Below are 26,762 nucleotides of genomic sequence, written 5' to 3'. Positions count from 1 at the left end.
ATCGCACCGCCACTGCAGAGCATTAATTTCTCCCGGCACTGTCAATTATGTCTTCTATCTCTCCTAACGTCAAGAAGAGGCTGATAGTCTGTTCTGATGGCACCTGGATGAACTCGTAAGTTCGCACTTTCCTCCATGTCATGGCAGTCCTAGTCGATAAGTTGCTATGCTATGTTGTGGGGGGGGGGGGGGGATGGGACGGGGGAACTCAATCCGCGTGAACTGACGGGCTCGCCTCGAAGTGATACGGGCTACTCGAAGCCAACGTTTTGGAATCCCGTGGGAAAGCTGCAGACGCCGTCCAACGTCACGCGGATATCGCGCTCGTTGCGCCGCACCTGTGCCGACGGGGCTATCCAGATCATCGAATACCACTCGGGCGTCGGCACCGGCGGTACCCTGTCGGATGTCCTGTCGGGCGGCGCCTTCGGGCTCGGAATCTCCGAGGCAAGCAAAGCAAACTACCGTGGCCGAGTCGTGAACACTCGACACTTCGCGGTGGTGGTGGCTAACTGAGACTCCGAGAAGAACATCCGTGGGGCATACTCGTTCATCTGTGCCAACTACTGCGACGGCGACGAAATCATACTCGTTGGGTTTTCCAGGCGAGTTTTGTTCTCATGGATGGAGACTCTGCAGGCTATAGTTCGCTAACACGCCTGTTTTTAACGAATCAGGGGTGCGTTTACCGTCAGGTCCGTCGCCGGCATGGTTGGGCAGCTCGGGCTACTTACTCGCGAGGGCATGGAGTTCTTCTACCCTATCTATAAGGACATGCAGAACTGGCAGACGCCCAACTACGAGGACCCGTTCCCGAGCATCCCGTTCGACGACAAGCCCAGGGGCGAGGATGCCGCAGTGAAATACAGGCAGATGCTTCTCGAGGCAAGTCTTGCCACAGACACCCGGCCATTCATGTCTTCTGTCTCAGCACTAACGTGTATACTTGCAACTAAAAGAGAAAAATGACTCGGGTCTATGAGGGCACTGGCAGCGGGGCCCTGATCAAGGTCAAGGCAGTCGGTATGGCGCTTCTTTGACTACAGTGTCTGACTGGCTGCATTGCTAACCACTCTTGCCGCGGCGACCAAAGCTGTGTGGGATACCGTGGGCAGCCTGGGGATACCCAACGCCTCGCTGCTGGCCAAGATCGGGCTCCCGCACTCGACCAAGGAGTTCAAGTTCTTCGACACGGACCTGTCAGACCGCATCGAGTACGCCTTCCACGCCCTAGCCCTAGACGAACACCGGCCTCCGTTCAGCCCCACCATCTAGGAGCGCACGGTGGCGAACCGAGGCACTACCGAGCTCCGCCAGGTCTGGTTCCCTGGAAACCACGGTAATGTGGGAGGCGGCTGGCAGGATGCCGGCGTCGCCAACATGTCTCTCGCATGTAAGTAGCCCCTCCCTGTCATTCTTTTCCTTTTTATCTTTTGTGCGGGATATGGGGGAGCTATGAAGATGAGGACTGACATATTTTTGAAACTCACTCCCCAGGGATGATGGACCAACTGGCTTCGATCGGAGTCGAATTCGACGAAGCGACCATCACGCGAATATTCACGCGGCTCGAGCACCACTACCGCTCCAAGGCTGAAGAAGAACAAGGCGAAGAGATCAAGCTCGCGAACCAGCCGCCGCCGCCCATCACGTCTGAGGACGCGGTGGCGTCGTCAGAGGAGCCCGACAGCAACGACACCGCCGGGTGCTGTGGGCTGTTCGCCAAGCTGGCGCCCGAGAAGAAGCGCTGGGCGGCCGAGCCCATCTACCGGAGCAACGCGCCTGTGCGGCCGTGGGGGCTCGGAGGTATCTTCGGCGCCGAGGGCTTCATGAACAAGGTGGTGGGCTACAACGTGCGGAGCCCGGGCATGTACAAGAAGGTTGACCCCGAGACGGGCGAGGAGACGCGCGCGTTCCTCGAGGATACCAACGAGCGCATGCACGGCTCGGTGCGCGTGCGCCTGGCGCTCAAGGGCCTGGGGCTCAACGACCGCCACGTCTGGAAGGCGCCGGCCCTGGACGGGAACTGGCGCCTGCGCAAGACCACCGAGGCGTACCGCGACCCGATCCCCAGCACGGTGACGACGTGGGAGCTGCCGTCTGCCGCCGCCCCAGCCCCTTCCCACAGCAAAACGCAGCAGACAGACACAGAAGCGACAACGACAACTGCCCACCAGCAACGGCCGCTCTCTGCGCTGCGGGACAGGAATTACAGATGGGTCTGGGAGTACTGCGGGTCCGAGAAAGACGCACCGCAGCAGAGGATCATGGTCGAGGAGCCGCTAGGGCCGTTCGAGCGGCAGCTGCTCCGCCTGTCGGGGGGCACGCCAAACGTGTACGAGTTTGCTGAGAGCATCGACCTGGAGGACTAGTGATTTCAGTCCGCAGGGGGAAGATGGGTGTCGGCCGCTTTACCTACCTTGCATACCTAGGATGAGTACCTACTTGAACTTAGTATAATGTTAATTTTCGATCAAATTCTGTTCCCCCATTTTCTTTTTCTGCTCGGGTTTACGATGTGGTGTGAGTTCGACCCCATTTTCCCAGTTTTATTTATATTCGTTCGTATCTGAGGACGAGGCTATATAAATTGTTTCATGAATTATCTAAGGGGCACATATGGAATAGACACATGTAGAAAGTAAAGGAGAGAAGCAGACGAAAAGGGGGGGTTTTGATGGCTTAGCTCTCGGATCTTCCTGTCGCTCTCTTCGTCTAGAGCACGCCACCATGTAGGCAAAGATAACAGACGAACGGTTAGAATCGGCTAGATCTGCAATGCAGCATTACAGTTGCATGAGAGGGAGGGAGGGAGGGAGCCAGTCAGCCAGCTAGCCAAGCCAGATGGCGTGCGGGGGAGACATGCGACATTGGTTCAAAGTACTTCGTGCATTCACGCTGCACGTACCTTACTTAGACAAGAACGAGTACTCGATATCGAAATTTACTCGGCCTACACAGATACCTGGGAAATAAACAAAACATCCCGTAATATGTCCAACTTGGCAAGGGTTACTCTTCCCTGAAGAGTTGTTTGAGAGTTCGCTGAATCGTGAAGACACTACGAGAGAAGGTACATGTACCAAATCAATTCCCCACCATCCTAGTGTGCTAGAAAGGGCCTGCATTGGCCAATTAGCGCGCCGTATCGGCCAGTTATCTTTCCCGATTTGAATGCTCCCTGACGTTCGATAAGCATGGCCCATGCCCCCTTCCTCCGACTGCCAGGTACTCTGCCTTTCCGAAGTCGGCACAAACTGGATATGCTTCAAACAGAGAGACACACAGGCGGGCACGAGACACTCGGAGACAGGCCAGTCAGTTCTTTTTACTACTCGCATTAGCGCATGTCCTCTGCGGCGGCCTACCTACACAATCTGTCGCAACTGAGCGAGGACATCTCCAGTAGGAGTTGGGTGCTCTCCTAGCTCCGCACCGACTCCGTCCTTACACCACTTATTGATGCTAGCGCGACCAGCCAAGGCAGTATGATGATGTCGTGCATGGGTTCCGCTTCCATTTCTGCACCCCCATTACAGATATCATCTTAGCAGCAGCAGCACCAGCTTTAGGGACTGAAGGGACGGCAGTGGTTTTTGTTTTTGCTCAGTGTCTCAACTATCCATCACTCCATCTCCATTTTACCCCCCCATCTGTGTATGGGCCCCTAGAGCGACCACGAATGTTTTTGTACGAGATAACGGTAAAGAGTTTATTTACTATCGCTCTAGCCGGTCACTATAGCCTTCCAATGATGAGGCCTAGCTAAGTTTCAGGGTGCATCAGTAATGACGCATATACAGTAATGAGGGGTCGACAAGAGGCAGAACGCTAACAAAATACAGCTCTTCTTCGCCCTTTCACACGGATTCAAGGGTCCCTGGCTCCTTAGCGCAGTCCACTCACTTTTGGCCCATCGGATTCCCTAGCATCTCGGCCTTGGCGCCAGCACCGGTCTTTCCCTGTCCTCTCCACCGCGTCGGGGGAAACCCGCGGGGCCCTGGATGCAGCAAGGCAGAGCCTGCCAGAGGGGACTAGTTTTGAGCAGACAACATCTTTTCTTTGTCGATTTGCACCTCTGCGCCTGCCTGCTGCCTCTGCTCTGTCCCTCTCGCGCGTCGTCCGACTTTATTTTCTTCCCCCCCGCCTCCGCCCTCGTCCTTGCCCTACCGCGATTTTCCTCGCGTAACCTCTTCCCAGCGAGCGAGCCAGGGCAATGGCGTCGAGAGACCAGGCTCACAACCCGTCGACATGGGACCAGTATATTCGCGGTGCCTCCACGCCGGGCCGCAGCGGCAGTCTCTCGTCGCTGGGTGGCGGCCGCAGCGTCCAGTTTGAGAATGAGTCTCTGCTCGGCCGAAGCGCCGACTCGGGAGATGGCGATGGCGACGGAGACGGAGACGGCGACGGCGGCGAGTGGCCCCAGTTGAGACGCAGAAGGTACGGAGACCCGCTGTTTGATCCATTGCGGACAAGGAAAAGGCCATCTTTTCTTGGAAAGGGAGAAAAAAAGAAGAAAAGAGGACTGGTATATATGGCTGGCAACGCCGTGGCTAACTCGGACTCTATCCCTATAGGTCATCTGTCACGAACCGACTCGCTGCAATCACAGACATTGGCGGTGTAAACAGCATCAGGTCCTTCACTCGGAGTTGGCAGCGCGCAGCCGGATTCACCGAGGTCATCCCCGCACGCCCCTCGTTCATGTACGCGCCCGACCAAGCTCCCCTCGCTGCCCCGGCCCCTTTCCCATACGGCAGAAGCGACCCCGAAGCTGCCGACCAGTCTACCGCCACTCCCCGGGCATCTCTTCTGCGACAGCACTTCGAGTCCTCCCCGCCCAGCGAGCCGCCCTTTCGAGATGACAGCGCAGAGCCGGGTGCCAGTCACCAGCTACGACATCAGGCGAGCGGTTATCGGGAGCGCGAGCAAAAGGCCCTCGAGAGCGAACTTCCAACTGCCTTTCGGGTAGGGAGCAACACCACTACCGCCGAGTCCATATTCGCTATCCCTCCTCACTTGGGCACTCCTCCCGTTGTCGGTAGCTACGGCTCGTACGCAGACTATGGCACAATACGTTCGACCATGAGCCGCACCTCCATGGACCAGGCCGCGACCATGTGGCGACAGCAGCAAGAGGTTGGGGGCAATGTGCCTGATGACGAGGTCCTGCCCATCTTGGTTAAAGAGATTGAGCAGGACGGTAAGATCGTCTTGGCCGTCGAGGGACAGTCCACACTCCCCCAGACAGTATTCAACTCCATCAAGTAGGTTTTAGATTCGTTCGCCTCTCTGCGTCTACGGGCTTATTGGCTGATTTCTCTCTCCGCCTAGTGTGTTGATCGGAGTGGGCTTGTTGAGCTTGCCTATGGGCATCAAATATGCCGGCTGGCTTTGCGGCATGGTCGCCCTGTTCCTGTGTGCGGCGGTAACAGCCTACACTGCCGAGCTGCTGGCGAAATGCATGGATCTGGATCCCGGTCTGATTACCTTCTCCGACTTGGCTTTCATCTCCTTTGGCCGGAACGCCCGCATAGCCACCAGCATCCTCTTCACCCTCGAGCTGCTCGCAGCTTGCGTCGCTCTGTTTGTCCTGTTTGCCGACTCCCTGGATCTACTCTTCCCCGGCTTCTTGTCAGTGACCGGATGGAAGTTTATTTGCGCCCTAATCTTAATTCCCCTTAATTTTCTCCCGCTGCGCCTTCTCAGCGTCACTAGCATCATCGGTATCTTTTCGTGCTTTAGCAGTAAGTTTTGACAGACACTGACACGCGGGAGTGGGACACAGCGCTAATTTGCAAACTCCAGTTGTGCTCATTCTGCTCATGGACGGCTTTATCAAGCCTACCTCGCCTGGTTCGCTCATTGAACCAGCCACGACCTACATGTTCCCTTCAAACTGGCTTACTCTGCCTTTGTCGTTTGGTCTACTCATGTCTCCCTGGTTAGTGACTAGCAGCCAAGTGCTCGGATTCAGACCATTTCAACTAACCAGTGTGTAAAGGGGTGGACATAGCGTGTTTCCGAACGTAAGGGTCCCGCATTCCCTATCATGAGTTTGGGCCAGTTGTGCTGACGCTCATTCAGATTTACCGAGACATGAGACATCCGTATAGATACAAGGAGGCATTGAAGATTACGTTTTCGTTCACGGTATGCTGTTGCCCCCAGCTAAAGAAAAAAAATGTGACGTTTCCTAACGGCGATTTTGTAGTACGTTCTGGATGCAACCACAGCGGTTGCTGGGCTTTTGATGTTTGGAGATGACGTCCGCGACGAAATCACTTCAAACATACTCATGGAGAGCAGCTATCCCCGCGCTCTGACCTTCTTCATGTGCATGTTCGTGGCCATCATCCCACTGACCAAGATCCCCCTGAATACGCGGCCTATCACGTCCACGATCGAGGTCCTGCTAGGTCTCCACCAACAATCTCTCGCCGACAGTTCGAGCATGGTTGGACGCTCGATGAATTTCCGCGGAACCATGAAGATCGCCGTCCGCGTCCTGACCATATTCGTATACTTTGCCATCTCCATCGTCTTCCCGGCGTTTGACAGCATCATGGCTTTTATGGGGAGCGCGTTGTGCTTCACAATATGTGTTACGTAAGCTCTCTCACCTTCTCACGTTTCAGTCATATCCTTTAGGTAGAGCATAGCCGCCTGGAAAGTATTGTATACGAACGGTCACTGACGCTTGCACTCGCGTATTAGTCTCCCGATCGCTTTTTATCTGAAGCTGTTTAGCCACGAGATATCAGCCAAGCAAAGGCTGGTAGCTACCAGCGTCATGGTGCTCTCCACACTCCTGTCCATCACCGGGACTGTTTGGGCTTTCCTTCCTAAGAGCCTGATTGGTGCTTAGGGGTGAGGAAATATGTGAGAGAGAGATGGATAAGGAAAGGAAGAGAGGCGGGCTAGTTGTTCATCCTTCATTGCACTTGACGTTTGAAGTCGTTGGGGTTGGGCTTTATAGGTCATTCATGGCGAGCGGAGGTCAGCATTGTGCTATTCTTGCGATCTCTTTCTATGTGTATATAATAGTAGTGTTGGGCCGCACTTAGCTAGCACCAGATCAACAGGAAAAAAGCGTGCGCAGGTATACATGGGAATATGGCGTGGTTGAATGCATGCATGCATATATACATACATATACACCTACCTTTAGTGTTTTCAATAAAGTTGTTGTGAGTTAACGAGGTTTGGTGACCAAGAAGTACTGTACTATGTTGTTTGTCCCGGCGTGCGCAGTTTTATATATACATTCTGTAGCATACTTGTAGAGTGGCTGTTGAGACTTTTTTCTTGTCTTTCTAAATTCATGCTAGTTGATAAAGACATAGATCCCAATTGCAAATACGTTCTAGTCGAACGTACGAAGTAAATGAGATGAAATGGCCAAATAATAAACACACTCGGAAGTCAAGCAAGGTACTCAGCTTACGTATCCGTGCTTGCGAACATGAACTTAGAAGAGTGGAGATTCAGGTGATAGTTAAATTAACAGTTGCCTCGATTTCTCTAAAAACGATTAAATAAGTATCATTTTGTTTACGAGTTTAGAAACTTATTGTAAATACGATACTTACTAGAAGATGAATAAATAAGGCAGTAAAGTGGTTGAACCCCCATCATTACGTCCTTGATAATATATAGCAACATAATAACCGACTTTAATAAACTACAAGACATACCTAGCAAGTTGCGACATTACAACTATCAGATCAGGCCGAACCTTCACAGTGTGTTATGTCTACTCGTACATCATAGGACCAACAAGTCCAGCTTAAATCCAACCTAGATAAATGGGTTATTTACAACGCGGTCGACAGAGTTCTCAGGAAAGGTTTATCGACTCTAAGACAAGGCCAACTTCTGACACTAGTTGCCTGTCGAAAACTGTAGAGCAACAATCTGAGCAAGTAATTATCAAAATGGCTGGAAGAGTGTTTGAGTGGGTAACTTCTGGTATTCTAGACTAATTTGGAGAATATCTAATACACAGAAAGCGAGATGGGCTAAGTCATCCCCAATCCACTGCCGCCCGTAAACCAATGCTGACCCTTGTGTTTGTCCTCCCATGAAATCAATCCAATCCGATCCAGTGTCCAGTTTCCTGTTGTAACACTCCCCTCCCCGTTAATCTTTAGTTCGTTTTAAACCGTGCTATGCTATGTACCACCAAATGAATATGTCAAAAGTGTCGTTGTGAACCGGTAATCCCACAACCCCAAGAAGAAAACCAAGAAAAGAAAAACAGAAACCAAACAAGGGTCAGCATGTCCTACGTCAGCAGTGTTCCATCAATGGTGAATGATGGACGATAGCCCAACTACAAGTGGTGAGCTAGCACCCGAGAAACCCAGCTCCTACGAGTGAGTTTCCTGCCAGCCACCATCCCACTCGATATCGCCAAAGGCGTTGCGCTTCTCCTTGCGCCAGTCAAAATTCCAATTCCAATCTCGGTCGCGACCCTTAGTCCGAGGGCACTCCTTGGCGCGCTCCTTGGTTGGGGTGCTTAACTTCGCGTTGTGGACTGTGTGTGTTTGAGGGGGGGAGTGGTTCGAGACCAAATAAGTGTTGTGATGTGTATTGCCAAAAAATTCTAACACGCCAGATGCGGTATCCAAGGAAGTGGATCCGAAACCGACGCCCATGTGGCGAACTGTTGAATCAGGAGCCTTGGATGGCGACGAGCTTCCAGTGTATGCCCGACGACGTTCTCCAAGAGCAGCCCATCTATCAATGTCCCCGCGCTTGGGTGGTGGAGAGTAGCGAGTCGGAAGTTCGGGCTCCTTGGCCGTGGGAGGTTCGTAGAAGAATAGTCCATCGGTAGCCAGATCCTCGTCAACATCGTGGGACTCGATCGCCATATCGATCGATGGAATCTCATGTTGTTCGACGTGAAGGCTGGCTGACTTGGTGGCCGGGGACAGTCCGAGACGAGGAGTGTAGTCATCATCAGCAGGCGCAGGCGAAGGCGACGGCTGGCTTTCATGGCTCCAGGTCCGGGAGTTCATCTCCTTCAAGCTCTGCATCTGTTGAGCCTGTTCTTCCTCCTCAACCTCTTCGTCCCAAAGATCGCTCCAGCTCTTAGACACGGCGTCCTTGCGGCCAAAAACCCACGACATTGCGGACTGGTTGCGGGTCTTCGACATATGAATCGGGAGAGACCCGGCCATCGGAGAAACCTTGGCAAGGGCCCGCGCCGGCAGCTTCGGTCGCAGGCTTGAACCAATGTTCAGAGACTGCATCGAAGCACCGAGACTCGAGTCAAGCATGGATGACATGGACGGCGTCTGACCGCTGCCCGAGAGCCAATCCGTTGTCGTGCCAGACTTTGAGAACAGATCTTCTGAATAGCTCTCGTCGTCTGCGATGACACTGAGTTGCCGGATAGGCTTCTGAGGGCTCGTTTGAAGGGCCTTCGCCCAAGGAAACACTCCCGCATCGGTCTGGGGGCTTTGAATGGAGGGCGTACGAAGGGGCTCGCGGTTCGCGCTGGCGACAACGCGGCGATCTGCAGAGCAGAAGTCATCAAGAGCTTCGTCGAGCGTCGTGAAGCTAATGACACGGAGCAGGGCGTCGCGAGCACCGGCGAGTGATCGCTTCCTGGGGTCAAGGCTCATGCACTGAGCGATGACTTCATACGTGTCCTGAGACATGGAAGGAAAGACATCGAAAAGCGACTGCTTGTCACGCGAGAAATCCAGGAAAAGAGGGTCCGACTCAGTCGGAGTAGAAAATGGGTTCCGCGAGAAGAGGATGTTCAGCAGGCACACACCAATGGCCCAAATGTCGGCCTGAGCGGGCGAGTATCCAGCACCGGCCGAATCGTATTGCTCAGGGGACATGTACCGATCGCTCCCAACGGTCGTCTCGTAGGTCCAGTTCTCGGTCGTGGCAAGCCCAAAGTCACCCAGCTTCATGGATCCAGACTGCGTGAGAAAAATGTTCTCAGGCTTGATGTCGCGGTGGTAGATCCCCTTGTCATGCATATAGTCAACAGCATCGATAAGCTCCAACATGAACTGCCTGACGTGTTCCGTCTCCAAAGGGCCATGGCCAATGCGAATGGCCTCGTAAAGATCACCGCGGGGGCAAAACTCCAAAATGAGATAGATATGAGCGTCCGTCTCATACGAGTCCAAGAGGTTAACAATGTTTGGATGCGAGCCTAGACGCCGATGCAGCACGAGCTCCTCCGACTTGTCGTCGATGGCGAAGTCGTAAAATCCGTCGTTAGCGGCCGTCCTCTTGGTCAGGCACTTAATAGCAACAGTCTGGTTGGTCCGGAGATCCCGGGCCGTGAAGACCATGCCGAAGGAACCATGGTTCAGAGGAGAGAGAGTTTGGTACCGGCCGCCGATGACAACACCATTGCTGAAATTGTTGCGAAGGCATTCCATTGTGGAAAGTGAATTAAGCAAATATGTTCGTAGTTGGTGATACAGGTCTGGATGAACCTCGATCCCTTTTTTTCTGAAACCGGTCTATATCGACGAGGCGCAAGTCTTATCGAGACAACTTTTCGATTTGCGTACAGTGGAAAAAGCGACAAGTTGCGTAGTGGGGAGCGAGATTGTTGTTGAATGTGATCGTCGTAGAGCGGAAAGAGAGGCGAGAAATAGTAGTGAGATGTACAGGGGCGGAAAGCGGCAAAAAAAGGAAAAACAAAACTCCAAATCGTTCAATGTCAGAGTCTCATGGGGCGGGTATTCTGAATATTCGGACACAAAAGAAAGGCTGTCGAGAGAGTCGTCACGAAAGTGTCGGACGAAGAGTCCTGAAGGATACAAAAAAGAGGTCTTTATGATGACATTTGGGCGATATCGAGGTCGGATCGACGGGTTGTCCTGTTGAGTGGGGACGTTGTTCGAGGGCAGGCGTCAAGCAAGCTGCCGTGGGATAGCGAGCGGTTGACGGTAACTTGCCCAGTCAAACCGTTGGAGAGATTCGATCGATGCTAGACCCAGGAGTCGAGGCAATGCTAGAAACCGAATCGGACTCGACGTCGAAGCTAGGCGACGGGGGGACTGCTGCAGTAACCGAGGGGGGAAAGTAAACAATGGGCGGCGGGCGGGCGGCGATAAGCGAGACCAGGTGGCAGACAGCAAATCAGAGACGAGTTGCAGCTATTGTAACACCTGGCTGATCGTAGTTGAAAACATGCGGGAAGGGTGTTGTCTTGAGGGAACAGGTGGACGAAGAGATGACTCTTCGACCCCCTTGTTCAGCAGACGAGCTGTGATCCACAACAGGAGACTGGTCGGTAGTGGCAACAAAGAGCGGGTTTGGTAGTTTGCGGGAACGGATACCACGGCTACCCAGTTCTCCAAGTGTTCAACGGCTCGACGAGTTCAACAAAACAGCAGCGGACAGGATCAGATGACCAAAATTGAGTGTGGATTCGGCGGTTGTCAAGTAGGGGCTCTGACAAGACAATCGGCGTTGGGGGTGCAGCTCGAGCTTGAGCGGCGGGACTCGAGACAGATAAGGATGGCGGGACTATCGTTCAGCGGCACAGACCCGGGAGCTCAGAGCCAATCAATCCGCAGTTGCACAGGCAGTCGCTTGTCGTTCGAGGCCTTTAGTGAAAAAGACCAAATAGGAGAGAGAAGAGTAGTCTAGATGGGCGACGGCGACGGCGACGGCTTGCAGAATTATACGAGCGCGAGAGAGCGGTGGTGGTGATGGTGGCAGAGGAGAGGCGGTGGGGGATGGGAAGGTCAAAAGGGACGGATGGGGATGGGAAGAGATAGAAGATGCAAGCAGAAGGTGGAAGGCGACAGAAACGGCTGTCATCAGGGTGGGCTGTGGGCTGAGCGACAGCCACGGTCGAATCGGGCATGGATCGAATTCAGGAGCTGGGGCCCAGTGGTCACTCGCACCTGCCCAGTCCCCATCTCTAGAGCATGGGGGCAACGCAGCCAATGGCTCAGGGATCGCCGAGTCGAGCCGGGGCGGGCAAGCACTGGGTGGTTGAGGTAGATGGTAGGCGCAACTCAACGTGTCCGCCCCCGAGCCTGGCACTGTCAGCCGTGGCAGGACTGCATTGCACGCAGATGACGACGAATGGCGTTCCCCAGACGCTGCCACGCAACAACACACCGCCTGCCTGAGTGTGCGTTCCCATTTTCGCTAGGGCCTCAGGCTGGTCCCTAGTGTCATGCAACCTCTTTCAACCACTCTAGGCTTGGCCTTGGCCTTGCAAGCCAGCTTTTGACACGGTGTACCGGACGCGACCCCGGTCGTGCCAGGCACTCAATTAGCAGCTACACCGCCATCTCACTGGCCACTCGTACCCTCCAGCCTTCTGGCAGCAGCGAGAGGACTTGGGTGTTGGGTACTGCTGCATCTGCCCACAATGAATTGACCAGTGGGCTTCTTGTCGCTGCGGGCTTGAACCAAGACATGCCCCAGACCAGCAGATGCCAGGGCATTGCCGGGGGATTACCTCGACACGAGTACGGCTGCTCGTGAAGCCACGTTCATTGCTGCTGGTGGCAGCTTTCGGGACTGTGCCCCACATGTGCTCTCTGTGTGTCCTCTTGAGCCAAGTGTGCATTCTGCATTCTCCAGCGGCAGGAGCCAGCCAGCCAGCAGCACCCCGGACCACGATTCTCCACGGGGCCAATTTCCAAATGCCTCCGCCCGGACGAGTCGGCGCCTGTGAAAGGCGCAAGATGGAGAATGAGAGCACCGTTGCATAACAGCCGTGATTGGGATTTGGGAAGGGCCTAGAAACGAAACGTCTGAGCTGGGGGCATCAGGGCGCCCAGAGTACATCCCCACACTGCATTCCGTAGTGTAGGACTGTCGGTGCTTCTTCGCGTACGAGCAGATTAGGTAGGCACCTTGCTCCAGTCTTGTGGCTACTGCGTACGTAACAGTCGCAATCGAGAGTCTCTCCCCTTTGAGTGACGACTTGACGGCAGCGAGCGCGGTGGATGCCGAGGGCCCTGTGACGGAGGTTCCAGTATATTCTCGTTTCACTTGGGGGGGCGAGCAGCCCGGCAACTCTATTGGTTGAGAGCTCGCTGCACTCCTTTTGGCTGCATCCGGCCTTTGATTCGCGCCTGCAGGTAGCGCAGCACGGGCACGCAATCCGCATCGTTGGGCTGACCGCTAATTAAAATAGCAGCACGGGACTGGGACTACGATGGAGTCTCGATTATTGACGATGGGCTGCCACGATAGCAAATCTTTGAAAGCGGACGACGATAAACAATCTAGTTCTGGCGCCTTCTTTGCTACACTGCACGCAGGAGCTAGCGGTTCTAATGGATAGGCTATGGACTGTTAATTGACTTCAATCGCATCCGACCTTCCATGCACTTCCATCCTATCAAACAGACTGAGACATGCTGTGGAGCAACGGGGTGGTACATCCTCGCAAACCTGGGGACTGCTGGCAAGAAGCGATGAAAAACGGTTTAGACTGGGGAAGCACGAGAAAACGGCGTGCCTATTGGCGGTAATAAATGGGGCTGTTGCTTGAGGGCCCATAAATTTGGCTGATCCGACCTCTGTGGGATGGAAGATTGGGTATGCCTTTAGGAATTACACTAGGTAGACTGCACAGTGGGCAGCACGAACACACGGTAGCTGCCAAGTCTCGGCAAGATCTCGATGCTCTGCCTTGCGTTTCGGGGACGGGACCTGGGCCTCGACGCCGCTTTCCCAGACTTGACTTGAAGACGGGAAACCCGAGCACGCACGCACTCACGCACGCAGTCTACCGTGTTTACGGTGGATTTCCGAGTTTCGACTGTTATGATGCGATAAGACCATTGACGCAACTGCCGATCACGCCTAAGCAAACGACGTGCCAGCGCCGTCCGTATACGTTTCCCGTCATGTAAACGTTCCCATTCCGTATTATTCCGCACGGAACTTGCTGGACTGGTGAGAAAGAGGGAGGTCGGGATACCCTACTGACGACACTCTTCTCTAGCTTCTAGATGTCGTGTGACCCCGAGAGGCGCTATCGGGTACCGTAGTGGTGTCCGCTGCTCGCCCATCTCGAGCGGCTGGCCGCGAGAGCACAGCAATTGCGATTGCGCAGCCACCGCAGCAGCACAATGAACCCGTTCCATTTTTGGTCGAGGATTGAAACGGCCTTTTGTTGGCCCTCTGGGACGGCCAGAACAGGCGGGCAAGTTCTGGATGCAACAGGGTTGGCAGCCATCGTCGTCACCCCATCGACCTGACCCGCGAACGGCGCAACAACAATGAACACCCCCCCCTCCCCTCCGTTCTCCCCCACCCACCTCATTCTATTTTGTACCGGTATGAGGCGATGTTGGGCCGTCGAAACGAATGCCGGCTTTGTTTAATTGGCCCTATACAAATGGAGAACAGATTGCCAACGGGCCCATCAAACAAAGAGGGTTGCAGCAGTTAATTGCCCACTGATATTGGAGCATTCAAGCGCTCTTGATTAAGTGCATCATTCATCGACTGGGCTCTGGGTCGCGCCAAATGAGACGCGTCCGTCGTGCAGCATCCCAAACTCGCTTTTGTGGGCCTGGACTACCTCAGCGGCTCTGTCTCTCTATCTGCTGCGTCGTCGCGCCCGTCCGACCGCCCCGTCACGAATGAGTGATGGGGGCAGGCTGGCTGCTGGCGGCCGCAGAATTCCTGGCGCTAACCGAGAAGGAGGTGGGCGGGTCGGACGGTCGATCTGCGGGACTCTGCTGAAGGAAAGAGGGCTTCGGCAGGTCCACCACGGCAGACCCGTCCAGAGGGAGGGGGGGCCGCCCGAAGGCCGTCCCTTTTTACATGCACTGGCGAGATGCGAGAATGTAGGCTGTTGATAGTACAGTGCGGACCCCAAAATCTATCTGTGGGCTCGAGAAAATTCGGGAGGATTGGTGTTTTGCATTTCCTTTTTTGTTTGTCTTACAAAGTCCCTGAAGATCGCGGGTGCATTGAGAAGCCCTTATGTTGTGGCGACTTTGACCTGGCATCGCAGCTCCTGGTTAGAGCTGTTTGCCGTCCTCCCTTCAGCCGTTGGCTTGGTTGTGGTTGAGGCCGATCCGACATCGCGCATGAGACAAGCGGCGGACGGGCAGTTCTGTCGGGTGAGGGTGTGGCCAGAGATTGGCGTGTTTCCATGGATACTTCGTATGATATCAACCACGGGCAGCTATCAACACGAACCATGGGAAGCCACTATGTGCACGATGATCATTCGAGTGCGATGACTTCACGTGCTATATCCGCCCATATTCACCCGTGCTATATGTTGTCATTTCGGTTTCACTTGCATTGCAGCTCCCAAGACAGCCGCTGAAACAACCGTCAGTCGGCCGTCCGTGTCGTGCGTGTCGGGGGTCCTTTGGCCGACAAGACCTGGGTCGGCGTCCTGGAATGCCAATCTGAAGATGGCCCGACCCTTTTTCGCCGTGTCACCATCAAGTGTCAACATCACCAATCGACGGTTACCGTGGTCGGCATGTTTACCGATCGCCCGTCCCACCGCCTTCAAGACCGACCATGTTGACAAACCTCAATCCGACAGAAAAAAAAACTTATCGTTTTTTTTTTTCACTTTTCTCCCAGGAGATATGTCGGTGAGACCAAGACCCCAGCTGGGCTGGCTGCAAGGTCTCGGCCTCTGATTGCTCTGATCGTTCCCGCATGAACGAAAAGCAGATTTTGCCGCTGCATGCTGGGATTTGCTGCAGCAACAGGCAGGTTAGCAAGCTTGTCGCAGGCTCTAGACTGGGGAATCTGCCTCTGCTTACGCAGGAGGGAAGGATCCCATTCTCAACGGAATAGTAGCCTTGACTGCTAGCTTTTCCTACTTTGGAAATTTCCAAACAAAGTCGTCCGTGATGTGATCCATACCGCGGGAGGAGCTACTCCTAGTTGAAGGAGCCGAGTATTAACAATGCACCCACAACTCGAGAGTGAAGTAAGAAAGCGCCGCCGAGATACATCAGTAGCGCTCCCATCAGCTGCACCGCGATAACTACTTTCTTGTCTGAACCAATAGTGAGGTGATATCCGTATACGTATTCAGTATTCCACCGCCTTTTTCTTCGCTAGCACAGCTTGACGCTACGAGACGGTGTCGAGACTGCAAGCAAGAGCGAGGCCGACGAGATGCTGCTCGTTTACAGAAATTTGAGACTTTTTTCTTCACACAAACCCGCTGGCGGCATGCACGCTGAATGCAGGCCTGTGATGGTGGAGTGGTTGGTGTTGTCCAAGACTCGAATGCAGCGCGGATTCAGCAACTTTCAGAGGGATAGGGTCCGTTTGGGGAAAGGTGCTGCGCTGACCGCCTTTCCTTTGCAGACCCCCGAGGTATCTTCGCCTCGGCTTTGCTTCATCCAACCCGAACCCCAACCCGAGAGTAGAAGCCAAGGCCGCATGCCAATCTCGGAGTTTTCGACGACGGATGGTTGTCACTGGTGACTTTGAGACTTTCCCATCGAACACTGAGCTCCTGCGACGCCGAAAATTTTTCATCGCGAGTGTGCAAAGCAAGCGAGGCCGGATTTCTTGTTGCCCCGACCTTTTGCTTCATTCTGCTCGTTCGTTATCTCGGCCCACTTACAAGGCGAGGGCGATCCAATTTTTTTCCCACCCTTTTTCGCAAAGTTCTTGACCGCTTCATGCTTCGCATCTCCTGAGTGTGTCTACCCCGTCTACCCCAGGAAATAGCTTCCTGTACGTTGTACGGCACAGAAAGTCTGAAAGGAAATCAGTAAAAAAAAATCCGCCGAGAGCCAAAGCCCGGGCCTTCAGCTTCTCCGTGCGGATTTGGAGAGCTTGGCTGGCTGACTGGCAAAGCAAATCAGCAATGGCGGCCACCACCAAAGTGGTGCTGCTTGACATTGGTACTTGTTGACCTCTAGTTGGCTCTGCAACTATGCCAACCTTTTTTTTCTTGCAGCTTCATTCCGCTCCCTTCCCTTCTTCCCCCAACCCAACCCCGTTGCTTGCATTAGCTTGGACGGATTGGCTAATGCGGTTGTTTTGCTGGCAGAGGGCACAGTTTGCCCCATATCATTCGTCAAAGATATTCTTGTAAGGCAGATCTCTCCGCTTTGAATCCCTCTCCTTTTGCCAACTACTATCTCTAGCCATGATGGTTGGGCCCTTTCTTTTTCCACTTGCGGTCAACCACTCATGGCCGGATCTGCCCCACCTTCAACTCTGCTCTCTCAAAGCATGTCTTGTCCGGTCACTTCGCTATCAAGCCCCCCTCGTAGTAGTGTGCCGCTGCAGACTACATCCTGAAGCTCGGGATATGGTAGCGGATGATGAGAGAGTGCCATGCTTCCTCCCCGTCCTCCTTCCCGGTGTTCGCCCCAAGTAGTTCGAGCGAGGGGGGAGCCTGCCGTCTGCGGGGAGCGTCCATGCCTGAAGCAGACGGATACAGCCCATTGGACTGACACATATTTCCCTTTTCTGCCTCGTACAGTTTCCCTATGCTCTTCAGGCACTTCCTGGCACCCTGAACACGCAGTGGGACAGCCCGGCATTTGCTCGGTACCGCGATGCGTTCCCGGCAGAGCACGCCGCGTCGCGCGAGGCCTTCGCCGCGCACGTCGAGGACCTCACCCGCCGCGACGTAAAGGCGCCCTACCTCAAGAGCCTGCAGGGCTACCTCTGGGAGAAGGGGTACCAGACGGGCCAGCTCAAGGCGCCGCTGTTCCCGGACGTGGCGCCCAGGTTCGCGTCGTGGAAGCGCGAGGGCGTCACCGTCGTCATCTACTCGTCCGGCTCCGTGCCCGCCCAGAAGCTACTGTTCGCGCACACAAACGGCGACCCGGCCGACCTAGTGCCCGACATCGCTGGCTTCTTTGACACAGTCAATGCCGGCCCCAAGACTGAGGCCGCGAGCTACGAGAAGATCGCTGCCCGGTTCCCAGAGGACCTCGCCGGCGAGTGTCTGTTCCTCAGCGACAACGTCAAGGAGGTCGAGGCTGCTAAGCTGGCTGGCATGCAGAGCTTCGTTGTCGAGCGGCCTGGTAACGCAGAGCTCTCTGCAGAGGCGCGGCAGCAGCACAGGGTCATCCAGAGCTTTGCCGAGCTATGATGGACCCCGACACTCTGAATGCATGGCATCCATTGCCTCCTCGAGCGCAAGTCAATTGGACGCTCCCTACTTCTTTGGTCTACTGTCTCTGACGTAGCGGGGACTCCTTGCCGAGTCACCCGTGTTCTCACGACTCGTTTGGTAGGGAGCAGGAGGCAATTGGACTAGAGAATGCATCATCATGACATTATTTGCAGTAAATCTCCAACTGCGCAGGGTAGCTGGGGCCCGGTATCCCCCCGTTGGAAAGGTCAAGATCGGCATGATTGGGTAGTCAGGGTCGCTGCGTCTGGAGGAGCATCGTCACAGCGCCGGTCTGGTCAGGCAATTCGTAATTTGGCTCTTCAATTCCCCGCGTTGCTTCGAGGCAAGATAGATACCTAGGTACCTAGTTTACTCTGCTTTGGCCGACACAGTGTTTGTCGTCGTCGACGCTCTCAATGTGATGTGAAAACCGTCATCTGAAAAAAAGAAATGCCCGAGTCAAATAACCCCTGAACCCCTTTCCCGATAAGCGATTGCTGGAGCCACATGGCAGTTGTTGAGCGCGTGGACAAAGTGCCCGTACTTGCGAGTTGCGACAAGGGGTTTTAAAGACGACAGGGCTCTTGCAAATGGGAAACGCCAACTTCCTATCACCAACAATAGTTTCTTGCTACACTTGAGATGGTTTGGGATCTGCGTGACAGGCCAGGCTTGGCTTAGCTCCCTCATACAACCCCTCCCCCTCAAAAAAAGCAAAACCTGGAGAAAGCAGGCAGCTTGCAGGCGAAAGGCAAGTGCGGCGGGTTTGGCTTGGTTTGGCTTGGTGTCCCAAAAAAAAGAAAAGCAAGAATAGTTTCCCCGCGCCTCCCTTTTGCTTGGCTGTAATTTTGATGCGCCGTCATCTGATCCGCTCCCCCATCACGAGGCGTAAGCCCGCACACTCCCCCCCAAGTCAGCGAATCAGGCTCTTGGTTCCAGACCAGAACCGTTGGGCAATGCGCATATCGACACCTTTCGAAGGGTCCGGCCCCCGCCAGTCAACGGATGGCGGCAGCAGGATTGGCCGTACCCCGCCTTGCGCGTGTGTGCCAGTAGGGGGAGCGCGACTTCAAAAGTCTTGGACAGGGACATCCTTAGGTGACCTGTCACCCCGCTACCTACTAGACCCTTTGTGCGCCGGGCCGCAAACGAGACTTTTGGTGGCACACGACGAAGCGAGTTTGGCGTGCTTCGAAACTGCCAGGCGTGGGATGGATGGGCTGCTCGCTCGCCGCAACGGCTGCGGGTTTCCCAGACTCGCTTCCCCGGGTTCACAACATTGGCGATGGAGGAGGGGCGAACTGCCTTGCTCTGCTCTCAGCGCCGCATGGGCTTTGTGCTGTTTCCAGAGCAGATCTGTATAAGCAAAGGCACAGGACTGATCTGCTGCTGCTCTGTACGTAGTGACACTTAAGGGCACTATGCTTCCCCCCTAGTACGAACTTCGTTGCTGAGTTACGTTTAAGATTATTGATACGAAGCTGCTTCCCACGAGCTAGTAGGAGGTAGGGACGGCGATGTCCTGCTCAAGCTGACGTAAGCGGTCATGATTTCGGGTTCCGGGACCCTGACCGCTTTTCCATATCCTTCAGAGGCGAAACGGGCTTGGACTAAGACATTGGCATAGTGATCCGGCTTATTCTGACCCAGCCCGTCATTGAGATTGTCGTGGATTGTGACCCAAACTCGAAAGAGGGGCTCTTCCAGTTGCAAGCGCTATTGAAACACATGACGGCAACCGCGCACTGGCGTTGGCTGCCGTTTCGAACTGGCCCATGGCCTGTCCGTGATCGCTTGCATAATGCGGGGCCTGGGGCCTTTTGGGCCCTGGCTTGTCGGTTGCGGAAACATGGAGTCGAGACCGGGCTATCGAGCCCGGCATTGCGGACAGGTTCACGGCACCAGCGACGGCCCTCGGACTAAAACCACGCTCATCTCGCGGCTGGAAACACAATTTGTGATTGGATCAGCTGATGAAGACTATTCTAGGCAAAGACTTGACTCTCGGCCTATAGACGGTATGAGAAGTCAGCGTAAAGTCACAGACGCTATGGAATCAGGGAGCTCCTACCCCGAGCCCCTGAGGGAAGGCGCTTGCAAACGGCGATTGTGGCTTTTTCCCAATGTCATATGACAAGCCCGGAATTGCTACTTGGGACTGCTTGGCGTCACCTGGGCGGTCCGAGTGCGCGGCCAGCCTCAAAACGGTACGCCCGACGACACGGGTAACCGGCCTGGGAAATTGGCTTGGACAAGCATGGCTCGTAGACTGCCTAAAAGCTTGTCTTCAGCTGTAGATAGATTCTAGCTAAGCCCAAAATTTGAAGCCTAGCATAGAGTACAATGGCCATATTTATGGGTATCATCGGCATCCGAGTCAACCTAGAACGACAGCAAAGTTGTTTCGTGATGAACCAGATCGGATTTCCTTTTTCGGAAAAGGGGACTCAGGTCCCAAGCATTTGGATTCCCTCCTCCAGAGGTAGTAGACCAGCCGATGTGTCGTTTTGGATGCGGCCTTTGCGTATCCCAATGATTCCATAATGGCAATGAGCCGGTCTTCGTCCATGTAGCGAGAGTTTGCCACACAGGGTGCGGGCAAAACCAGGAAGAGGCTGGGAAAGAAGTCTCGTAGCGACCAGGTGCTGCTATGCCGTTCTGGGCCGCAGAGAAACTGCGTCGTGCGGAGAAGCATGTTTCCTCGCTCCCGAGGATCGGGAACAAAGTTGAGGACCAGAGACAGACTGATGACATCGAACCGCTCCGTGTCATCCCGGGGCAACGGCCGCGCCATAAAGTCCTGCTGGAGAATGCCTTCTTCTTGGCTGTTCAAGTCGATCCGCTCAATCTCAAAGTGTCCGCTTTTGGAGCACACGTTCTGGGTACTGAGCGCTCCGACTTCGAGCATGCGCAGAGGGCGATCTGGGGCCGCCTGGCCCTCGGCAAAGCAAGGCTTAAACCATTCCATGAGAGTCTTGGAACTGTCGCCGCCGCGGTCATGTCTTTGGCCTTGCAGACTTGCCTGCTGGTATCGCTCGATACCGCCGAGCTCCTCAATCTCGGCCTCGATGGCGGTTTCTGCTGCCTTGTCGCCCTTGGCGATGGCCTGCCGCTTCCTCTTTTCCAGGAGATGGTGTTGGTTGATGAGAGATTTGGTCGACTTTCTCGAAATTGATTTGGGCCGGGGGTGAAAGACCGGAGGACGGCCTGCAGCTAGGGTTTTGGGTTGGCGCTTCTTTTTAATAGCCATGACGTGAAGGAAACGAGAGCTGTGATATTTCTTGCAGCTAACTGCGACGATGAGTGAAGTCAAAAAAGTGTCACTGAAGGAAAAGGGAACTTATTTGCTGGTTATATTCCTTATCTTATCGATTAGATAACAAATCACAGCGGGGGTCTCGGTCAGCCACACCAAACCCGGTTGTGTACGCCACAGCAGGACCCACAGTTCCTGCCACCCACACAATCTTTTCTAGAAATTTGCGAAATCCCACTCGAAGTCTCTTTCCCTTCCGCACGACGACCGACTTCGACACCTTCGACCAACGACAAACAACACCGGAGCAATGGCACCCAAGGACTCGAAGAAAGGTACATAAGAGCTCAAGATGGACTTCTCGACAAAAATCTCCGGCTTCCGCTCAATGCAGCGCCTCGCCGTCATGGCCAGGTGACGCATCAAAGCAGTAGCAGATTTTGCGAGTCTGAACACAGATTATTTCTTTCAATCTTGTTCGGGCGAATGCTTATGCTGATGACACTCTTTCTGCGACAGGCGGTGCCTCTACGGCGCCCAAGGGCGCTCAGGCCAAGAAGGCCGCCCAAGCTGCCCTCAAGGGTGTAAGTGAAGACACCCTGTCGCATCAATGAGTCGATTGGATTGAGTACTGACTATTCGGCTTTCTCTCGTTTCAGGTGCACGCCCACAAGAAGACCAAGGTCCGCTACTCGACGACCTTCCACCGCCCCAAGACCCTCCAGTTGTCGCGCGCGCCCAAGTACCCCCGCAAGTCGGTCGCCCACGAGCCCCGTCTCGATGAACACAAGGTCATCGTCCACCCTCTCAACACTGAGGGTGCCCTGAAGAAGATTGAGGAGCAGAACACCCTCGTATTCATCGTCGACGTCAAGGCCAACAAGGCTCAGATCAAGCAGGCTCTCAAGAAGCTGTATGACATTGACACCGTCAAGATCAACACCCTCATCCGGTTAGTGCTTGCCACCGCATTTGCGCCCAGAAGTGCCGTACTGACTGGTCTCAAACAGCCCCGATGGATCCAAGAAGGCTTTCGCCCGTCTGACTGCTGATGTCGACGCTCTAGACATTGCCGCTACTAAGCTTGGTCTGGTTTAATTTGCGCACACAACGGCACAAGGGAACTGGGAAAATAGGGGCATTTCTGAAGGGCAATGGATTGCATTTTCGATTGGCGTCTGATACCTAGGATTTTGGCAATGAAAAGAACTGAACATTCCACCCTTCTACTTTGCAGACTCGGTAATTGACTTTATGGTCTGGTTAATTCGTTTACGTATCTGTAACAATATGCTCGACAGTTTCCTTGCGGGCCTTCCCATATATGTCTCCTCAACTCCTGTATGCGTTTTATGACACCTGTAGTATTTATTACAATGCTCCCGTTCCATTTTGGCCCGGCAACACTCCTTCCCAGGGCCGCTCTCTCTATCACACTATCGTACACACGCAACGCTATCTGCCACCGTTTTTAAAAGGCAGACCGTCCTATGCCGTAATGTTTTCTCCTAAATCCCACGTCCAACCATTCCCCCGTACGCTCGGCCGTTAAAACAAACAGGCGAAGGGCCAGATCGACCTAGCCAATTCTTTGTGAGCTCAGGCGCCCGCGGCCTGGGGAGGGCGTCATGTCGTGTCGTGCCTCTACCCGTCTCAAACCCCCGGAGGACAAACATGTCGTATGGACCGCATCGTACATAACGCACGTCAGGTTTGCTCGCTCGCTTCGCTTCGCTTCGCTTGTGTGGCCTTGCGACCAAACCAGACCAGACCAGAGCCACCCTCGTTCGCGCGCCCCAAAAGCTCACTTGCGCATCTTGTTTGTCAACAGCTGCGTCGTGAGTAGGTTGAGGTCCATGAACCGCTCCACGCAGCTCGCCATGCACACCTGCTCCGTCTTGTCCAGCGATCCGCTCTTGATGGGCCCCGTCACGCATTTCTTCCAGCACGTGTCTGTGAGCGTGTGTGTTTCTGGTCGGTCGCCCCAAGGGGGGGGTTTGGTTAGCTTTTTCGAGTCTCTTTCAAGGTACATTGTTGTAGGGGGTTTGTAGTTTTTTTTAGGGGGAATCCAGCTCCCCCGAATTCACGTACGCGCTTGCAGCCGTGTGCGCTGCTGCTCGTTGGTGATGAACTGGCGCAGCTCGGCCTTGTCCTTGTCGTTGAGCTTGTCGAGGTCGGTAGAGTCCATCGCGTTGACTTTTTTTTCTTCTAGGGAGGCAGCGTCTGTGTCTCGCAGGGCGATGCGATTTGTAGACGGTTATCCGAGTCCGTAGTGGCTGTAGCGATTCGCAATTTTCAAGGTTGAAGTTGAATTGTTCAAAAAGAAACAAATTCGAAGAGGTTCTGGAGTGAGTGGGGGCAGCAGCAGCAAGAATCGTCGTCACCGAGCTCGTCTGAGAAAAGAAAGCCTTCGAGGTTGCGCCAAGGATGAGCTTCTAGTGCTTCTGGAAGGGTGAGGAGCCAATCACCAGCGAGCAAGCCGGGCGAGATCTACCTTGCGCTAGGCCTCGTTCTGGCTCTCCCTGAGCAAAATAAATAAATACAGCTCCTGTATGTAGAAATATTGCAATATGCAACTATTAAAATAAGAGTCTATACCGTTGCTGTAGTTCGTGAACAATATTTACCGTCTTGGAGGAAATTGGGTTTTGCACACTTAACGCAGGTTCGCTACCAAGGTTGTTGATAATAATTTATTTACCCTTCTAGTCTTGCAAGTAACCTTGCTTCCTAATTAAGGGAGTTTAACGGGACATGAAATGATTCAATCTGGAATATTCTATTACTGATATCAAATGTCTTCTCGGAATTCACAGTAGGTTCACGGTTAACCAGGGAGTAGCCTCCTGGTAGCAGTTCACTGGTCGAAATATACCTCATGCTAAACAAAATTACATCTCCCAGCACAGTAGGAAGGAGTCTAATGTATTTGCTCGCGCTCTCTGGAGAACATTTATTATCTATGATTATAGCCCGAGTGTTCGTGGTATTTTAGATGATACTACTGAGGGCTGGGTCTAAGGGGGAGTATAGTAGTACTACCAAAAGGGGGGCTATGATTATTCTATTCCGTATATCTATAGTCTAAAGGAAAAAGGGTTGTATGGCCTGGTTTTGGTGGATGTGTACGCGAGCCCCGCGCGATTACGTGTCCCGTTACGCGGGCACGTAGGTCAGTATGTGACTCCGACACCTCCTCCTTTGCCTGCGGTACGGTCACGAATGCCGCTATTCCAACGCCGAGACTCTATTCCGCCTGTGTTATTCCAAAACACTGCCTCCAAAAATAGATTGTCCTGGAGATTGAATAGACAAAAAGAAAAAGAAGAAAGCTTCCAAAACCATGTCCTGTCCTATACCCACCGGAACATCCTCGCCATGCCCAGGGCAATAACGCAGAACAACAGCAGAGAGCCAAGAATGCCAAAAAAAGGCCCCAAGTTATCAACATCCTTCCACGGAATGAAGACGTTCATACCAAACAGACCAGTAACGACGTTGAGCGGCACAATGATGGAAGCCAAAAGCGTGATCTTGCTAAGAACGCGGTTCGTGCTCGTTCCCTGGGCAATGCCGTCGATGGATATCTGGGCTAGGTAATTGCTGTGAGCCCGCGATAGCATCTTCTCAAAGTGCCCGAGGTTGGTCATCATGGTCACAACATGATCCTGAATGTCACCTAGATAGAGTCCAATGTCCATTCTGGGCGTCACCTTGTAGTTTTCGTTGCATCGCTTGGTAAAGCCTTTGAGAACGTCGGCTTTGCCGCCCAGCAGGCGCATCAAGCCCATGACGTTCTTGCGCGCTATGCCGATTTTTCGAAGGAATTCGGCCATGTCGTCGGTCCGGGCAATGAAAACCTCGTCCTCGATTTGGTCTGTATCCATTTCTAGCTTGTTGATGATGGGGGCAAACGAATCGACGATGTTATCACTGCCTTGTCGTTAGAACCAAAGCGGGAACATGACCTAGGTCGTAAGAAAGGGCAACCGGGAGTCTTACATCAAAGCGTAACAGATCCAGTCACTGCTCAAGGCAACGTAGTCCTTCAGCATGGTAATCCTCTTCCTCACATGAGAGGCGTGCATGTTGCTGGCGTAGCTGAAGCTCAACGTGCCCTCGCGAAACACGATAACGTAAATATTGAAGGGCACGTACTCCGTCTCCTTCGTCTCGGCGTCGACCTCGAGGTAGAATGACCGAAAGCAGGCAAAGTAGTACGACGGGAAGAGCTCAATTTTCTCACGAGACTCCTGCGTCGTAATATCCTCGATGGTCAGAGGATGGATACCAAAAGCCCTGCAAACGGCACGAACTTCTTCCTCCGATGGCTTGTTCATATTAAGCCACCACACGCCATCGGACTCCCCTTTTGGAAAACTAAACAGCCCTCTGATGTCTTCGCCAGGCAAGATCAGGCCCTCCAAGTCGGCAGCGTGTATGGTAGACTCCCAAGCCGACGAGAAGAAGCTCACTCGGCTGGGATCAACCGGAGCTTGCTGGATTGCTTTGGCCTGTTCGTCGAGGTCGCCCTTCTCGTCATTGTCGGTCCTTGACGTTTTGGAGCTCTTCTCGCGGTGAAGCTCGATGCCGAATGGAGCCTCCAAAATATCACCGTCCAGTGTAACGATTGGCAAAGACGGCTCAGGCTCGGCAGTTTGGGGCCGAAGATCAGAGAAGACACGGGCATTCGACGCGCGGCGAGCGGATTGACGTAGCTCGCTCTCGGCTTTGATGAAGTTCTCGAGATAATCAAAGTCGATGTACAGATCGCCGCCGGCCCGATCTTCCTGTAGAGGGAAGCAAACGTCTTCCTCGGCCGACTTATTCGTGGCCAGACTAGCGGCATCGTCGTTTACCGTGTGGGGTTTGCTGCGGTAGCTATGCCGGCTGAGGAGTGACGCAGTCCTCTGTAGCTCGTGATCGTCGAGCTTACGGTCGGGCTTGGGCTCCGAAAAGGAGAGCTCGCGTTCGCGTCGACGGGCTTCGGCAAAGGCCTTAACTGAGTTTGGAGGCGACGACGAGCGAGGATCGACCGATTCGACAGTCGGCCTCCGACTGCGCCGAAGGGTTGGCGAGCTGTCCGGTGCATCGTCATCGATGATAGCCTCCTCAAAATCCCTCACTCGTGTATTCTGATATACGTCGTCGTGGACACCAGAGTTGGCTTTCTGTGTTCCATACAGAGAATCGAAAGTTCCTCGACGGGTCCGCTCCGGGCGCACCGAAGTAGACTGGTTCCGGTGGTCGTCGAGTTCGGGAACCGGTGTCGAGAAACCGGAGTTTCCGGCAACCTCCTCCTGGTCAGACATGGCTGCGGTATAAGGCGTGCCTGTAATTCGTTCGTGTGCGTGCGTCAATATCTCCACCTTTCAGAAGATATCGAGTCTAAAGCAGCCCCTAGAGCCCTTAATCAGGGAT

At 54.0% G+C, this 26,762-nt stretch overlaps 8 protein-coding genes across 8 annotated transcripts; 5 read left to right on the top strand and 3 right to left on the bottom strand.

Annotated features, from left to right (window-relative positions):
- Positions 1-47: 47 nt before the first annotated feature.
- Positions 48-2,372, top strand: B0T26DRAFT_739855 (uncharacterized protein; the record flags this gene model as incomplete). The annotated part of the gene is made up of 8 exons (XM_060443770.1): positions 48-115; positions 243-447; positions 529-605; positions 678-858; positions 960-1,023; positions 1,094-1,107; positions 1,276-1,393; positions 1,498-2,372. The coding sequence occupies 8 exons, from the start codon at positions 48-50 to the stop codon at positions 2,370-2,372; spliced, it is 1,602 nt and encodes a 533-aa protein (XP_060298646.1).
- A 1,298-nt stretch (positions 2,373-3,670) lies between these two features.
- Positions 3,671-4,567, top strand: B0T26DRAFT_229822 (uncharacterized protein). The gene is made up of 2 exons (XM_060433891.1): positions 3,671-3,703; positions 3,777-4,567. The coding sequence occupies exon 2, from the start codon at positions 4,005-4,007 to the stop codon at positions 4,428-4,430; it is 426 nt and encodes a 141-aa protein (XP_060298645.1). The 5' UTR covers positions 3,671-3,703; positions 3,777-4,004; the 3' UTR covers positions 4,431-4,567.
- B0T26DRAFT_703707 (transmembrane amino acid transporter protein-domain-containing protein) lies at positions 4,420-7,199 on the top strand. Its single transcript, XM_060441684.1, has 7 exons — positions 4,420-5,267; positions 5,335-5,747; positions 5,809-5,944; positions 6,005-6,029; positions 6,088-6,153; positions 6,215-6,609; positions 6,718-7,199. The coding sequence occupies exons 1-7, from the start codon at positions 4,705-4,707 to the stop codon at positions 6,866-6,868; spliced, it is 1,749 nt and encodes a 582-aa protein (XP_060298644.1). The 5' UTR covers positions 4,420-4,704; the 3' UTR covers positions 6,869-7,199.
- Positions 7,200-8,372: 1,173 nt separating this feature from the next.
- Positions 8,373-10,412, bottom strand: B0T26DRAFT_750086 (kinase-like domain-containing protein; the record flags this gene model as incomplete). Its single annotated transcript, XM_060445183.1, has 2 exons — positions 8,373-8,539; positions 8,651-10,412. The coding sequence occupies 2 exons, from the start codon at positions 10,410-10,412 to the stop codon at positions 8,373-8,375; spliced, it is 1,929 nt and encodes a 642-aa protein (XP_060298643.1).
- A 6,129-nt stretch (positions 10,413-16,541) lies between these two features.
- B0T26DRAFT_229640 (enolase-phosphatase E1) lies at positions 16,542-18,550 on the top strand. The gene is made up of 5 exons (XM_060433889.1): positions 16,542-16,649; positions 16,818-16,856; positions 17,006-17,046; positions 17,444-18,111; positions 18,214-18,550. The coding sequence occupies exons 2-4, from the start codon at positions 16,820-16,822 to the stop codon at positions 18,059-18,061; spliced, it is 696 nt and encodes a 231-aa protein (XP_060298642.1). The 5' UTR covers positions 16,542-16,649; positions 16,818-16,819; the 3' UTR covers positions 18,062-18,111; positions 18,214-18,550.
- Positions 18,551-20,279: 1,729 nt separating this feature from the next.
- B0T26DRAFT_229657 (putative methyltransferase-domain-containing protein) lies at positions 20,280-21,389 on the bottom strand. Its single transcript, XM_060433890.1, has one exon. It carries the CDS (start codon positions 21,333-21,335, stop codon positions 20,463-20,465), a length of 873 nt encoding a protein of 290 aa, XP_060298641.1. The 5' UTR covers positions 21,336-21,389; the 3' UTR covers positions 20,280-20,462.
- Positions 21,390-21,651: 262 nt separating this feature from the next.
- Positions 21,652-22,439, top strand: B0T26DRAFT_739850 (60S ribosomal protein L25; the record flags this gene model as incomplete). Its single annotated transcript, XM_060443769.1, has 4 exons — positions 21,652-21,676; positions 21,861-21,925; positions 22,001-22,293; positions 22,352-22,439. 4 exons carry the CDS (start codon positions 21,652-21,654, stop codon positions 22,437-22,439), a joined length of 471 nt encoding a protein of 156 aa, XP_060298640.1.
- Positions 22,440-23,145: 706 nt separating this feature from the next.
- Positions 23,146-26,653, bottom strand: B0T26DRAFT_739849 (uncharacterized protein; the record flags this gene model as incomplete). Its single annotated transcript, XM_060443768.1, has 4 exons — positions 23,146-23,312; positions 23,433-23,505; positions 24,737-25,274; positions 25,344-26,653. The coding sequence occupies 4 exons, from the start codon at positions 26,651-26,653 to the stop codon at positions 23,146-23,148; spliced, it is 2,088 nt and encodes a 695-aa protein (XP_060298639.1).
- Between the last annotated feature and the right edge of the window lie 109 nt (positions 26,654-26,762).

The sequence above is a fragment of the Lasiosphaeria miniovina genome (genome assembly GCF_030549165.1).
Source record: "Lasiosphaeria miniovina strain SMH2392-1A chromosome Unknown B0T26scaffold_3, whole genome shotgun sequence".
Classification (NCBI taxonomy): Eukaryota; Fungi; Ascomycota; class Sordariomycetes; order Sordariales; family Lasiosphaeriaceae; genus Lasiosphaeria; species Lasiosphaeria miniovina.
This window is presented reverse-complemented; position numbering and strand designations above follow the sequence as displayed.

Bases quoted from the DNA above. Each gene is read 5' to 3' on its own strand.
- B0T26DRAFT_229657 (XM_060433890.1), bottom strand. From the start codon at position 21,335: ATGGCTATTAAAAAGAAGCGCCAACCCAAAACCCTAGCTGCAGGCCGT.
- B0T26DRAFT_229640 (XM_060433889.1), top strand. From the start codon at position 16,820: ATGGCGGCCACCACCAAAGTGGTGCTGCTTGACATTG. The intron at 16,857-17,005 runs GTACTTGTTGAC...TTTTGCTGGCAG, and splicing joins AGTGGTGCTGCTTGACATTG to AGGGCACAGTTTGCCCCATA. The intron at 17,047-17,443 runs GTAAGGCAGATC...TGCCTCGTACAG, and splicing joins CATTCGTCAAAGATATTCTT to TTTCCCTATGCTCTTCAGGC.
- B0T26DRAFT_703707 (XM_060441684.1), top strand. From the start codon at position 4,705: ATGTACGCGCCCGACCAAGCTCCCCTCGCTGCCCCGGCCCCTTTCCCA. The intron at 6,030-6,087 runs GTAAGGGTCCCG...ACGCTCATTCAG, and splicing joins GACATAGCGTGTTTCCGAAC to ATTTACCGAGACATGAGACA. The intron at 6,154-6,214 runs GTATGCTGTTGC...GCGATTTTGTAG, and splicing joins AGATTACGTTTTCGTTCACG to TACGTTCTGGATGCAACCAC.
- B0T26DRAFT_229822 (XM_060433891.1), top strand. From the start codon at position 4,005: ATGCAGCAAGGCAGAGCCTGCCAGAGGGGACTAGTTTTGAGCAGACAA.